At 56.9% G+C, this 13,067-nt stretch overlaps 1 protein-coding gene across 1 annotated transcript in view; it reads left to right on the top strand.

Annotated features, from left to right (window-relative positions):
* Positions 1 to 13,067, top strand: part of CPXM2 (carboxypeptidase X, M14 family member 2) — a 45,165-nt gene that overhangs the window by 29,767 nt on the left and 2,331 nt on the right. Inside the window, exons 7-13 of the mRNA XM_070432053.1 lie at positions 1,405 to 1,493; positions 3,408 to 3,531; positions 4,307 to 4,503; positions 5,898 to 6,077; positions 7,209 to 7,506; positions 9,164 to 9,303; positions 10,444 to 10,543. Coding sequence (XP_070288154.1) covers positions 1,405 to 1,493; positions 3,408 to 3,531; positions 4,307 to 4,503; positions 5,898 to 6,077; positions 7,209 to 7,506; positions 9,164 to 9,303; positions 10,444 to 10,543 — 1,128 coding nt within the window. The remainder of the gene's footprint in view (positions 1 to 1,404; positions 1,494 to 3,407; positions 3,532 to 4,306; positions 4,504 to 5,897; positions 6,078 to 7,208; positions 7,507 to 9,163; positions 9,304 to 10,443; positions 10,544 to 13,067) is intronic.

Below are 13,067 nucleotides of genomic sequence, written 5' to 3'. Positions count from 1 at the left end.
GTGGGGGTGGGTCCCCAAATGGCACAAGGTTTCTGTTAGGAGGGATGGCAGTGGACTGAATGCTGGGTAAGCAACCGAGAGTGTCCACCACACTTGCAAAGATTCTCATTTCTGCGTGCAGCGTGGCATTCATTCATTAGCTCATTCATTCATTCATCCTTCGACTCATTCAACCATCCATCCATCCTTCTATCCATCACACTTCCATCCATCCTCCATCCATCCATCCACCCATCCACCCATCCATCTATCTATCCATCCATCCACCCATCCACCCATCCACCCATCCATCCATCTATCCATCCACACATCCATCCATCCTCCATCCATCTATCCATCCACACATCCATCCATCCTCCATCCATCCATCCATCCTCCATCCATCCATCCACCCATCCACCCATCCACCCATCCACCCATCCATCCATCTATCCATCCACACATCCATCCATCCTCCATCCATCTATCCATCCACACTTCCATCCATCCTCCATCTACCCATCCATCCATCCTCCATCCATCCATCCACCCATCCACCCATCCATCTATCTATCCATCCATCCATCCATCACACATCCATCCATCCATCCATCTATCCATCCACACATCCATCCATCCTCCATCCATCCATCCATCTATCCATCACACATCCATCCATCCATCCATCTATTCATCCACACATCCATCCATCCATCCACACATCCATCCATCCATCCACACATCCATCCATCCTCCATCCATCCATCCATCCATCCTCTATCCATCCATCTATCCATCCACACATCCATCCATCCTCCATCCATCCATCCATCCATCCTCTATCCATCCATCTATCCATCCACACATCCATCCATCCTCCATCCATCTATCCATCCACACATCCATCCATCCTCCATCCATCCATCCATCCTCTATCCATCCATCTATCCATCACACATCCATCCATCCATCCACACATCCATCCATCATCCATCCATCCATCCATCCACACATCCATCCATCCATCCACCATCCACCCATCCACCACCCACCCACCCATCCATCCAGTGCTGACAGCGTGCGAGGCACACAGGTCACGCCAACTCAGACTACAGGAAACCACGGCGGGCGGGGCCAGTACGTTTCTGTTTTCGGGTGAAGAAACCAAGGCAGAGACCCCGTGTGGTGTCCAGGGTCACACAGCCCATACCTGGAAGAGCAGAGACCTGAGCCCAGGCGTCCTGGCTCCAGGCCCACGCTTGCCATCACCGGATGATTCTGACTCATAAGAAGCTTCTAGAAAGGTTCTCTCCCCTCTGTGGGATGGTGGAGATGGGCTGTGCCCCCTCTTGAGTCAGGCGTCCAGCAGAGCCCCCACAGGTACCAGGAAACACCTAAGAACTCAGACTGTGTTCCTCTCTCTAGACCCAAACAACTATTACCACCGGCGCAACGAGATGACCACCACAGACGACCTGGACTTCAGGCACCACAGCTACAAGGAGATGCGCCAGGTGAGAGCCGGGGGGGGTCAGCGTGAGAGGGACGGCCCCAGGAAGAAGCACACGGGTTCTCCCCTTCAGAGACGCGGGTGACAAGCTAGGGACAGAGCCGGAATGAACACTCGGGTTGGCGGGACCACGGATGCCTGTGGTTTCAGGTAGAGAAGGTGAGGAGGCGTCAGGGGCTCCTCGCCAGCAGGTGGCGGGAATGGAATGCCCACCCGGACGCTCCTGACTTAATTCTCTAGCTTCTTACGCATCTCTGTGTGTGAGGGATTCGCGGATGTAAGGGTGTCGGTGGTGTGCAGTCCCAGGAGAAACAGGATCTAGGACAGTGATGGTGAACCTTTTGAGCTCGGTGTGTCAGCATTTTGAAAAACCCTAACTTAACTCTGGTGCCGTGTCACATATAGAAATTTTTTGATATTTGCAACCATAGTAAAACAAAGACTTATACTTTTGATATTTATTTTATATATTTAAATGCCATTTAACAAAGAAAAATCAACCAAAAAATGAGTTCGCGTGTCACCTCTGACACGCGTGTCATAGGTTCACTGCTCTAGGATAACTGAGAATAGTGATGGCAGGAAGCCCTCACCTTGGACCGGCGTTACCGATGGGGAAACTGAGTCACCGAGCACGCAGAACCCCACCCGTTGCTACTCAGAGACTCCGAGCCTCCGTCTTGGCTGCGTGGTAGGATCGCCTGGGAGTTTGGAAAACTATCGATACTTGACCCCCCTCGGGCCATCAACAGCCGACGGGCCCGGATGGAAACCTACCATCTCTCCTTCTGATTGTAATGGACAGCCCGACCTCAGCACTGACCGAGCCCCTCGAGGTCTGGGTGCTTCTGTGCTGTTCAGAGGAAAAGGAAGCCCTGGCTGGTGGGGCTCAGTGGATAGAGCGTCGGCCTGCAGACTGAAGGGTCCCAGGTTCGATTCCCGGTCAGGGCACAGCCCGGGTTGCGGGCTCCATCCCCAGTGGGGGGCGTGCAGGAGGCAGCTGATCCATGATTCCCTCTCATCATTCATATTTCTCTCTCTCTCCCTCCCCCTTCCTCTCTGAAATCAATAAAAATATATGAAAACAAAACAAACAAACAAAAGGGAGGAGCCACAGGAGGGAGAGGAGAGAGAGTAGAAGGCCTGCTGCCGGGAGGGACGGTGCTGAGGGTGCGAGTCCCAGGGCAGGAGAGGGACTTACCGGGAGACGCTGTCCCGCCCGGCCCGGTGGGTGGATGGGAGGGGCCGGAGGACGGTGCACAGACACTGGTCTCCCAGGGAGTTCATGGCTCCACGCACGGGTCCCGCTTTAGAATCGCTCAGTCCCGTGTTACATGTGTTACGTCTCCTGCGTGTGGGACCATGAGGGCCAGGACTTCCTCATGGTGCGGACTAGATAACTGTGCATGTGAGGCCGTCCCAGGAGAGATACCTGGGAGGAGGGGAGGGAGGGGGGCCGCCCGGTTGGCCTGGGGGGGTGGGCATCGGTGGAGATGGGGCGCCATCCTCCGGCCGGTCGGGCCTGGGCAGCAGAGGCGGGCGAGGTTGCTCTGGGCAGTGAGGCGGCTCGAGCAGAGGCGTGGAGGTCGGGCCAAGGACATGGTTCTGGAACGGTTGGCCGGGCGCTGGGAGGGAGGCTGGCCCGAGTGCCCGGGAGGCGGCTGTGCGGAGTCTGAGCGTCAGGGGAGGTTCTACACACGGAGCTGGGAGGTCAGGGTGGGGGTGACGTGGAGAGGAGCTGGTGGTGCTGGGGGGCCGGCAGAGGGGCCGAGGAGGACATTCAGGCGCGAGGACAGCACGGGGTGTGGTGAGGGCGCCATCGGGGCCGTGGGAGGGGGCAGGGGTCTGTCTGCTGGGAGGCCCTGCCCCTCCGTGCGCAGCCGTCCCAGCTCAGAGCCTGGTCCGTCCTGTTTTCCAGTTGATGAAGGTGGTGAGTGAGATGTGCCCCAACATCACCAGGATCTACAACATCGGCAAGAGCCAGCAGGGCCTGAAGCTCTATGCCGTGGAGATCTCCGACCGGCCCGGGGAGCACGAAGTCGGTGAGGCCCCCGGGGGCGCACGTGGCCGGTGGGGTCAGCCCTGGCGCAGGACAGAGCCGGCCGCCCCTTCCCACTCAGTCTGCACCTGGGTCTCCGAGCCGCCCGTCCGCCGGCTGATTGATCCTGGAAATACCCTTTCCTGACGGGGGCCATGTGAGCCCTGCCCCCAGCTCTGAGCCGGCCCACTGGCCAGGGAGGAAACGCCTGGATGCTTAGGACAAAGTCCTTTTCCGCCAGAAACCCTGCACCCCTGCTCAGTAACGGCTCCGTCAGAGGAGGCCCCTGCACCCCTGCTCAGTAACGGCTCCGTCAGAGGAGGCCCCTGCACCCCTGCTCAGTAACGGCTCCGTCAGAGGAGGCCCCTAGTTTTTTGGGTTTTTCTTTGTTTTTTTTTTTTTTTAGAGAGAGAAGAAGGGAGAGGGAGCGGAGAAACATCATTGATCGGCTGCCTCCTGCACACCCCCTATTGGGGATCGAGCCTGCAACCTGGGCCTGTAACCCGGGCCTGTGCCCTGACCGGGAATCGAACCCTGACCTCTTGGTTCCTGGGTTGATTAATGATCGTGCAGGTGGCAGCCGATTCATGATTCTCTCATCATTGATGTTTCTGTCCCTCCCTCCCCTTCTGTATGAAATCAATAAAAATATATTTAGAAGAAAAAGAAAAAAAAGGCCAGCAGGCTGAGGTGGCCAGTGGCTGCCAGGCAGAGGGTTGCGAGCGGCGCGGTGAGCGGCTTGCACAGCAGCTGACGTGCCTGTGTCCCGCCCGGTCCAGGGGAGCCCGAGTTCCACTACATGGCGGGCGCCCACGGCAACGAGGTGCTGGGCCGCGAGCTGCTGCTGCTGCTGGTGCAGTTCCTGTGCCAGGAGTACCTGGCGGGCAACGCACGCATCGTCCGCCTGGTGGAGGAGACCCGCATCCACATCCTGCCCTCCCTCAACCCCGACGGCTACGAGAAGGCCTCCGAGGGGGTAAGGGCCGCGCCGCTCCCCGCCCGACCGCTGGCCCTGGCTGCACAGCGCACCTGGCGCCGAGTTCAAGTCCACCCATGGGCCCCGGCCGGGCAGCCCAGCCAAGGCCACCGGCCCCGTCCCCAGTCAGGGCGCACACAAGAATCAAGCGATAAGCGCATACATGAGTGGAACAGCAAATCGCTGCTTCTCTCTCTCTCTCTCTCTATCTCTCTCTCTCTCTCTCTCTCTCTCCCTCCCTCCCTCTCTCTCTCTCCCCCCTCCCTCCCTCCCTCCCGCCTCCCTCTCCCTTCCTCCCTCTCTGAGAAAAACCCCAACAGAATCAACAAATAGAAACCCCCACCAGTAGCTTCCTTGTTGTCTCTGCTGAGGCGGGGACACCACCAGGTCAGGAAAGACTGGAACAGAGAATTTCGGGGACCCCGAGCGGGGCCCGTGCCAGCAGACAGGAGAACGTGCCCCTGCATATAGACACAGTGATGGCAGAGCAGCGGCTGGCGCCTCACTCAAACCCTAGCCCAGGCCCCGGCCGGAGCATGACTCGCGATCCTCTCATCTTTCCTGGAGGAGAGTCGTTTATGATCCTGAGAGATCGGCTCTGTGTCATGTGCTACGTGTGATGTAGAGCGTGCACAGGGCACGGGTAGGTGCAGAGTATGCATGTGCATTGGATTATGCAGAGAATAGAGTTGGTGTTTCCTGGGAATAAAGTGGAAACTATTCCCGAAACCACGGGACCTGCCAAATGCAGCGTCACCGCGTGGAGGTTCGTTGTATTTATCGACATAGACAGGGATTTGCTGCGACAGTCGGTTGGGGATTTGTGGGCCGCGGACAGCGAGGCTGTTGAGTTTGCAATGACGGACTTCTATTTTCATTCATTCTTCCATTCCATTCATTCAATTTTACATTTTTAAATTTTAGAGAGAGAGAGAGGAGAGAGAGAGAGAGAGAGGAACATTGATGTGAGAGAGAAATACCAGTTGGTTGCCTCCCATACGCCCCAACCAGAGATCATATTCACAGCCCAGGCGTGCGCCCTGACTAGGAATCGAACCCACAACCGTTTGGCGTGCGGGACAGTGAGTGCTCCAAGCAGCTGAGCCCCCGGCCGGGGCAGGACGGCTTTTGGGTTCATTGGCGCTCAGTCTCCTCCGCCCAGCGCAGCAGCCCTCAGAGAGGCACGAGGGGAGAAGAGCCGGGACTGTGCAGGAGTCCCCCCCCGTGGCGTGGCTGTGCACCCACAGATGTCAGCAGGGGTTCCGACTGTGGCCTGTGGGTGTGGCCTTCGGTCAGCCGTGTGGAGAGGCTCAGAGACACCCGGGTGGGGGAGGCGTCCCATGTCCGCGCAGCCCACAGTCTGCGAGCCCCTCTCCTTCTGAATTGCCTCCCAGGGCTCAGAGCTGGGGGGCTGGTCCCTGGGGCGCTGGACCCACGATGGGATTGACATCAACAACAACTTTCCCGACTTAAACTCGCCGCTCTGGGAGGCCGAGGCCCGGCAGAGCAGCCCGAGGCCCGTGCCCAACCACCACATCCCCATCCCCGAGTGGTTCCTGTCGGAGAACGCCACGGTGAGCAGAACGCCGGGTCTGCCCGGTGCAGGGGGCGGGGGCAGCGGTGGGGAGCATGGGGGGCTGTGGGGGACCACAGGGGGCTAGTGGGGGCCCGCGAGGGGGCCACAGGGCCAGCGGGGGACCAATGGGGGCTGCTGGGGCCGGCGGGGGTTGTGTGGGGCTTTGGGGGCCAGCGGAGGGGTGCTGGGGGGCTGTGAGGGGCCGCGGGAACGCCCAGCGCATGGGCAGAGGATGTGACATTTCAGAAGGAGACAGAGCCTTCCCTTACACACTTTCTTCTCTTACACATTTTCTCCCAGAGTGGGAAGAGCTAGATAATAAAACATCTTTCAAATGGATATTTGAGGAGATTCTTTATAAAAATCACTTAATTATATTTCTTTACAAGAACACAGAGAAAAACACAACAGGAAAAAAACACGCCTCGTTATTTGTTCTTTTCTGCGGCTGCCACTGAGCCTGGCCCTCAGCTGCACAGACCCCCGGGCAGGACCACGGCCCCGGAGGCACGGCAGCGTCTCCTGTGTGAACAGTTGTATCTGCAAGACGGGACTCCCGTTCCAGACAGGAAACCATTGCCATTATCGCCTAAAAATAAAGGGTTCCGTAATGTTATACAATGTCCAGCCGTCTTCACATTTAACTATAATCACTCTCTCTCTCATCTTGTTTAAATCAGGACCCAAACAAAGTGCATTCATTTAGATTGGTTTACGACCTTTTAGTCTCATTTATTTATTTTTTTAAACATTTTTATTGATGTCAGAGAGGAAAGGGGAGGGAGAGAGATAGAAGCATCAATGATGAGAGAGAATGATGGAGCGGCCGCGTCCTGCACACTCTTTAATAGGGATCCAGCCCCCAACCCGGGCCTGTGCCCTGACCAGGAATCGAACCCTGACCTCCTGGTTCATAGGTTGACGCTCAACCACTGAGCCACATGGCCAGGCAGGTTTCTCGTTTTTAAATCCATTATTTCTACGAAATCCAGTGTTTTCAGGACGGATTTAGAAATTCTAAGCTGGGCTCAGAGTTTCCATACAACGGCTGCTTTCCCACCGAGTCCCTGTTTGGGGCGTCGGGGAGCGGGCCTCCTTCTCACGTGGTCCCCGGCGTCGGTGCTCGCAGGTGGCGGCGGAGACCAGGGCTGTCATCGCCTGGATGGAGAAGGTCCCCTTCGTGCTGGGCGGCAACCTGCAGGGCGGCGAGCTGGTGGTGGCCTACCCCTACGACATGGCCCGGTCCCCCTGGAAGACGCAGGAGCGCACGCCCACGCCGGACGACCACGTGTTCCGCTGGCTGGCCTACGCCTACGCCTCCACCCACCGCCTCATGACCGACGCCCGCCGGCGGGTGTGCCACACCGAGGACTTCCAGAAGGAGGACGGCACCGTCAACGGGGCCTCCTGGCACACCGTGGCCGGAAGTGAGTCCTCCCGGCCCTCCCGCCCTGTCCGCAGCGTCGCTGCCCTGACACTACAGCTCCCGGAGGTCCAGGTCCCAGCTCTGCGGCGTCCCAGTCTCGGAGGGGCGGGGCTCGCTCCCATCTCACAGGTTCTCCACCTCAAACCCACCCTGTTGCAAAGCTCGAACGTGACGTGCAAAAGGGTGGAGTGGAGAAGCTGATGAGAGAGCTGGGGCTCGGACACGGGAAGGGGCGGAGCTGGGGCCGTTGGACTCCGTGGTCTGCTCTCAGCCACTGTCTCCATTGTGTGGGGTCAGAGATGGTAGGGGGAGACTTGGGGAAATACTGGCCCCAAGAGCAAACCCAGCCCGGCCGGCGTGGCTCAGTGACTCATGAACCGAGGTCACGGTTCGATTCCCGGTCAGGGCACAGGCCGGGGCTACAGGCTTGATCCCCAGTGGGGGGCGTGCGGGAGGCAGCGATCCATGGTTCTCTCTCATCATTGAGGTTTCTCTCCCTCCCTCTCCCTTCTTCTCAGCAATCATTAATGTAAGAAACATGCCTCTGATTCATCTTCATAGGAAAGAAACAGCATTGGCCAGGCCATTACTGAATTCCCCACAGCAAACAGGGTGGGGGTGGGAGAGGGTATGAGCTGTACAGGTGGCCGACAGCACATGTCCTAGGAGGATTCCCCTAGCCCAGTGATGGCGAACCTTTTGAGCTCGGCGTGTCAGCATTTTGAAAAACCCTAACTTAACTCTGGTGCCGTGTCACATATAGAAACTTTTTGATATTTGCAACCAGAGTAAAACAAATATGTATATTTTTGATATTTATTTTATATATTTAAATGCCATTTAACAAAGAAAAATCAACTAACAAAATGAGTTCGTGTGTCACCTCTGACACGCGTGTCATAGGTTCGCCATCACTGGGATAGACAAAGGGAGGTGCCCCATTCCTTCCCTGGGGTCAGCAGTAGCGCTCGGAGCAGCCGCCTGCCACACGTCCTCACCGGCTGCGGGGACTGATTTTTTCCATCAGTTACGTTTCCCATTATTTCAGGGACTTGGCGGCAGAGCCTTGCGGGGGCTCGAGCCTCTGTAATCACCCCCCTGGCAGTGTGACTGACAGGCCTGCAGAGTCATTTCTCGGTGGGTTAACGAGATGTGATTTCTAAGTTCCCTGCCTCCCCCTCCGCCTCCTCGCCTCTTCCTGCTCAGGGTGCTGGCTCGTTAGCAGCGCTGAGCAGAGAGCGGCCTGTGCATCTCCAAATGCACCGCCTGTGCGTTCCCCCCACGGCGGTGTCCGCCCGCTCTGCTCCGCGCCCTCCCCACCGTGAAGGCAGCTCCGGGTCCATGTTGAAGCTCTGACAGTAGTGGGGTTCCAGGCCCAGAGCCGTGTGTCACCGTCCCCCGCCAGGGCTGATGGCGCGGGAAGGGCTGTCCGGTCACACCGCAGTACCCTGCGCTCTCAGGGGCCGGTCTCCCCACAAGCCGTTCCGTGGCGTCCTCCCCTCCCTCCCCCCCAGCCCCCCCCCCCACTTGCTCTCATGAATGTTTTGTCTCAGTAGCTGCCCGACACCCTGTTCTCGTGCCGGCCCGCAGGCACGGCCCCCTGTGTCCGGCGCCCCGCTGCGCCTGGCTCAGCTTCCCGTCTGCGGTTGGCTTGGCAGGTCTCAACGACTTCAGCTACCTCCACACGAACGGCTTCGAGCTGTCCATCTACGTGGGCTGCGACAAGTTCCCGCACGAGAGCGAGCTGCCCGAGGAGTGGGAGAACAACCGGGAGTCCCTGATCGTGTTCATGGAGCAGGTACGGCGTGGGCCGCGCTGCCGCGGGGGTGGCTAAGGAACGAGGCTGAAAGTGAGACCAAATTAGTGCTTTGGACCGTGGCCATGATACCTGGTCACTGTGGTCCCTGGTCGCCGTGGTCCCTGGTCACCGTGGTCCAGGGTCTCCGTGGTCCCTCGTCGCCGTGGTCCTGGTTGGCCGTGGTCCCGGGTCGCGATGGTCCCGGGTCTCCGTGGTCCCTGGTCGCCGTGGTCCCTGGTTGCCATGGTCCCTGGTGGCCATGGTCCCGGGTCTCCATGGTCCTGGGTCGCCGTGGTCCCTGGTCGCCGTGGTCCCTGGTGGCCATGGTCCCGGGTCTCCATGGTCCTGGGTCGCCGTGGTCCCTGGTGGCCGTGGTCCCTGGTGGCCGTGGTCCCTGGTGGCCGTGGTCCCGGGTCTCCATGGTCCCGGGTCTCCATGGTCCTGGGTCGCCGTGGTTCCTGGTGGCCGTGGTCCCGGTGGCCGTGGTCCCGGTGGCCGTGGTCCCAGGTGGCCACTCCAGTGTGGAAGGGGCCGTCTGCTCCTCCTTCCTCTCTATATACTAAGCCTACAGAGCTCAGGAAAATTAAAATAGGTGCGTATCAAAATTCCATCCTTCGTGGATTTTTAAAAGATAAATGTTCTTTATTGATTTTAGAGAGAGGAAGGGAGAGGGAGAGAGATGGAAACATCAATTGGCTGCGTTCTACACATCCCCTACTGGGGATCGAGCCTGAAACCCGGCATGTGCCCTGACCAGGAATGGAATTGGCAACCTTTTGGTACATGTGCCCACGCTCAGCCACTGAGTCACACCGCCCGGGCTAGTGGGTTTCTTCTTATGACCCCCTCAAACCCTAACACGTTTAAACGCCTGAAAGATTTCACTCCAGGGGGAGACTCTGAGCCTGCAGAGAGCTCGCTGCCTCGCAAGCTCCTCATCGCAAGCCCCCTAATCAAAGACATTTCCAGGCCCACACGGCGCCAGGGAGCTCTCGAGCTGGGCGAGGCTGCGTGAGGGCTCCTGGTGGCCCGGGCGGCCTGAGGGTCACCGTGCTCACCGTGCCACGGGGCGGGGGGGGGTGGGGGGGGGGGGCGCGCGTGTCGGTGAGCTCACCGCGTCTTGTCGTGTTTGCCGAGCAGGTGCACCGCGGCATCAAAGGCCTGGTGACGGATTCCCACGGAAAAGGCATCCCGGGCGCCGTCATCTCCGTCGAAGGCATCAACCATGACGTCCGAACAGGTAAGCGCCTGCCTGTGTGGAATCCCCCTCTCGGCGGGAAACGTGCATTTCCTGGGAGGTTTGAGGGGTGCTGCTCCCTCGAGGGAACGAGGGGGCCCTCTCCCCCAAAACCGTCCTCCTGCATAACCTGACCCTGTGCTCCCGACAGATCATCCCATTGATCTGGGAGGAAACCGAGGCTGGGACGTGAGGCGGGTGAGGCTGCCATCAGGCCTGGCCCACGTGCCCTTCAGTGCCAGCTGCCTGCCCACGCCTGTGCCTGGCACAGAGGCCAGTGGCTATGGAAATGGGTGCGGTGTGTCTGAAAGGCCACAGAGCCGTTGCCTGCTGTGTAACGCCCTAGTCATGTGCTTCCTGTGTGGTTGCCTATTTCTTTACTCAACAGTGTTTCCATGCCAGGTAGCATGGCACTAGGTACACAGCAACCCCCTTAGGCATCTAGCACTCATCCATCATTTATTTATCCATCCATCCATTCATCCATCCATCCATCATCCATCATCCATCATCCATCCATGCAGTGAGCCATTCATCCATCCATCCATCCATTCATCCATCCATCCATCCATCCATCATCCATCCATGCAGCAAGCCATTCTTCCATCCATTCATCCACTATCCATCCATCCATCCATCCATCCATTAATTTATTCATCTATTCACTCATCCATCCATTCATCCATCATCCATCCATCCATCCATCCCATCATCCATCCATCCATCCATCCATCCATTAATTTATTCATCTATTCACTCATCCATCCATTCATCCATCATCCATCCATCCATCCATCCCATCATCCATTCATCCATCCATTATCCATCCATCCATCCATCCATCCATTTATTCATCTATTCATCCATCCATCCATCCATCAATTTATTCATCTACTCACTCATCCATCCATTCATCCATCATTCATCCATCCATCCATCCATCATCCATCCATGCAGTGAGCCATTCATCCATCCATTCATCCACTATCCATCCATCCATTAATTTATTCATCTATTCACTCATCCATCCATTCATCCATCATCCATCCATCCATCCCATCATCCATTCATCCATCCATTATCCATCCATCCATCCATTTATTCATCTATTCATCCATCCATCCATCCATCCATCCATTCATTTATTCATCTATTCATCCATCCATCCATTCATCCATCATCCATCCATCCATCCATCAGCTATCATCCATCCATCCATCCATCCATCCATCCATCCATCCATCCATTTATTCATCCATCCATCCATCCATCCATTCATTTATTCATCCATTCATCCGTCCATCCATTCATCCATCCATTCATTTATTCATCTATCCATCCATCCATCCATTCATTCATTTATTCATCCATCCATCCATCCATTCATCCATCCATCCATCCATTCATTCATCTATCCATCCATCCATCCATCCATCCATCCATCCATCCATCCATCCATTCATTTATTCATCCATCCATCCATCCATCCATCCATTTATTCATCTATCCATCCATCCATCCATCCATCCATCCATTCATTTATTCATCCATCCATCCATCCATCCATCCATCCATCCATCCATCCATTTATTCATCTATCCATCCATCCAGCCATTCATCCATCCATTCATTCACTCAACAAATGGGCATGGGAACTCACAAGGAGGTGGCAGTCTTTATGAATGAAAGAGGCTGTTTGATGGGCTCCACACGGGACTGTATTTTAAGCATTGCCAATGAGCCCCTTTAAAAGAGTGATTCATAAAAAAGCCTGGAACATTCTGGGACTATTAGTGCTGTGTGTGCACTGCGAGGAGATGTGAGGGTTTTAAATGGAGCGGGAGATAACAAGGCCCCGGGGCCCCGAGCCTGCAGAGAGCTCGCTGCCTAATGAGCTCTGAGCTGCAAGCCCTGTAATCAGGGAGACAGCTTTGATGAGCCGAGGGGCTCCCATCCCTCCGCCTTTATTTCCCCCCATAAGTGATTTCCCAGTGCGTCCTCACGTCGCGAAGCCCATACTTCACACGCCGATGCTTCCCCGTGTTGGTTTCAGCGCCTCTGGGTACCCCGCGTCAGCTCCGAATTTGCTTGATTTCTTTCTGAAGCTTATGGGGTCTGACAGGTTTTATTTCAGGAGGGATTTTGTGTAAAATAAACAGCAGGATTAGATGACAGCAGCATGAGATGGATTCTACCGGGAAGGCAGCCAGACAGAGCGCCTCCTTCTCAGTACATGTACCTACTCGTCCGGGGGCCAGGGACCAGGCTCCGGTACCACCGGACTGCCCTCTGCCCGGTGGGCACTGACCTGCTTACAATGGACACTCACTGGGGCCTGGTGGGCCCTCTGTCCACCTTGTCCACCTCCGTCCACCGGTGTCCATGACGCCAGCTGTGTGTCCACCACCCCTGCAGCCCACAGTGCCCTCGCCCCAGTGGGACAGTAACCCAACAGGAGCTGATACTTTGGTGCCCAGCCCTCGTGTTCCTAGGACATTTCCGTTCATGTGCCCGTGTGGTCTCCTCC

The sequence above is a fragment of the Myotis yumanensis genome, unplaced genomic scaffold (assembly GCF_028538775.1).
Source record: "Myotis yumanensis isolate MYYU_CA2020_CCGP unplaced genomic scaffold, mMyoYum1.0.hap1 SCAF_13, whole genome shotgun sequence".
Lineage (NCBI taxonomy): Eukaryota > Metazoa > Chordata > Mammalia > Chiroptera > Vespertilionidae > Myotis > Myotis yumanensis.
This window is presented reverse-complemented; position numbering and strand designations above follow the sequence as displayed.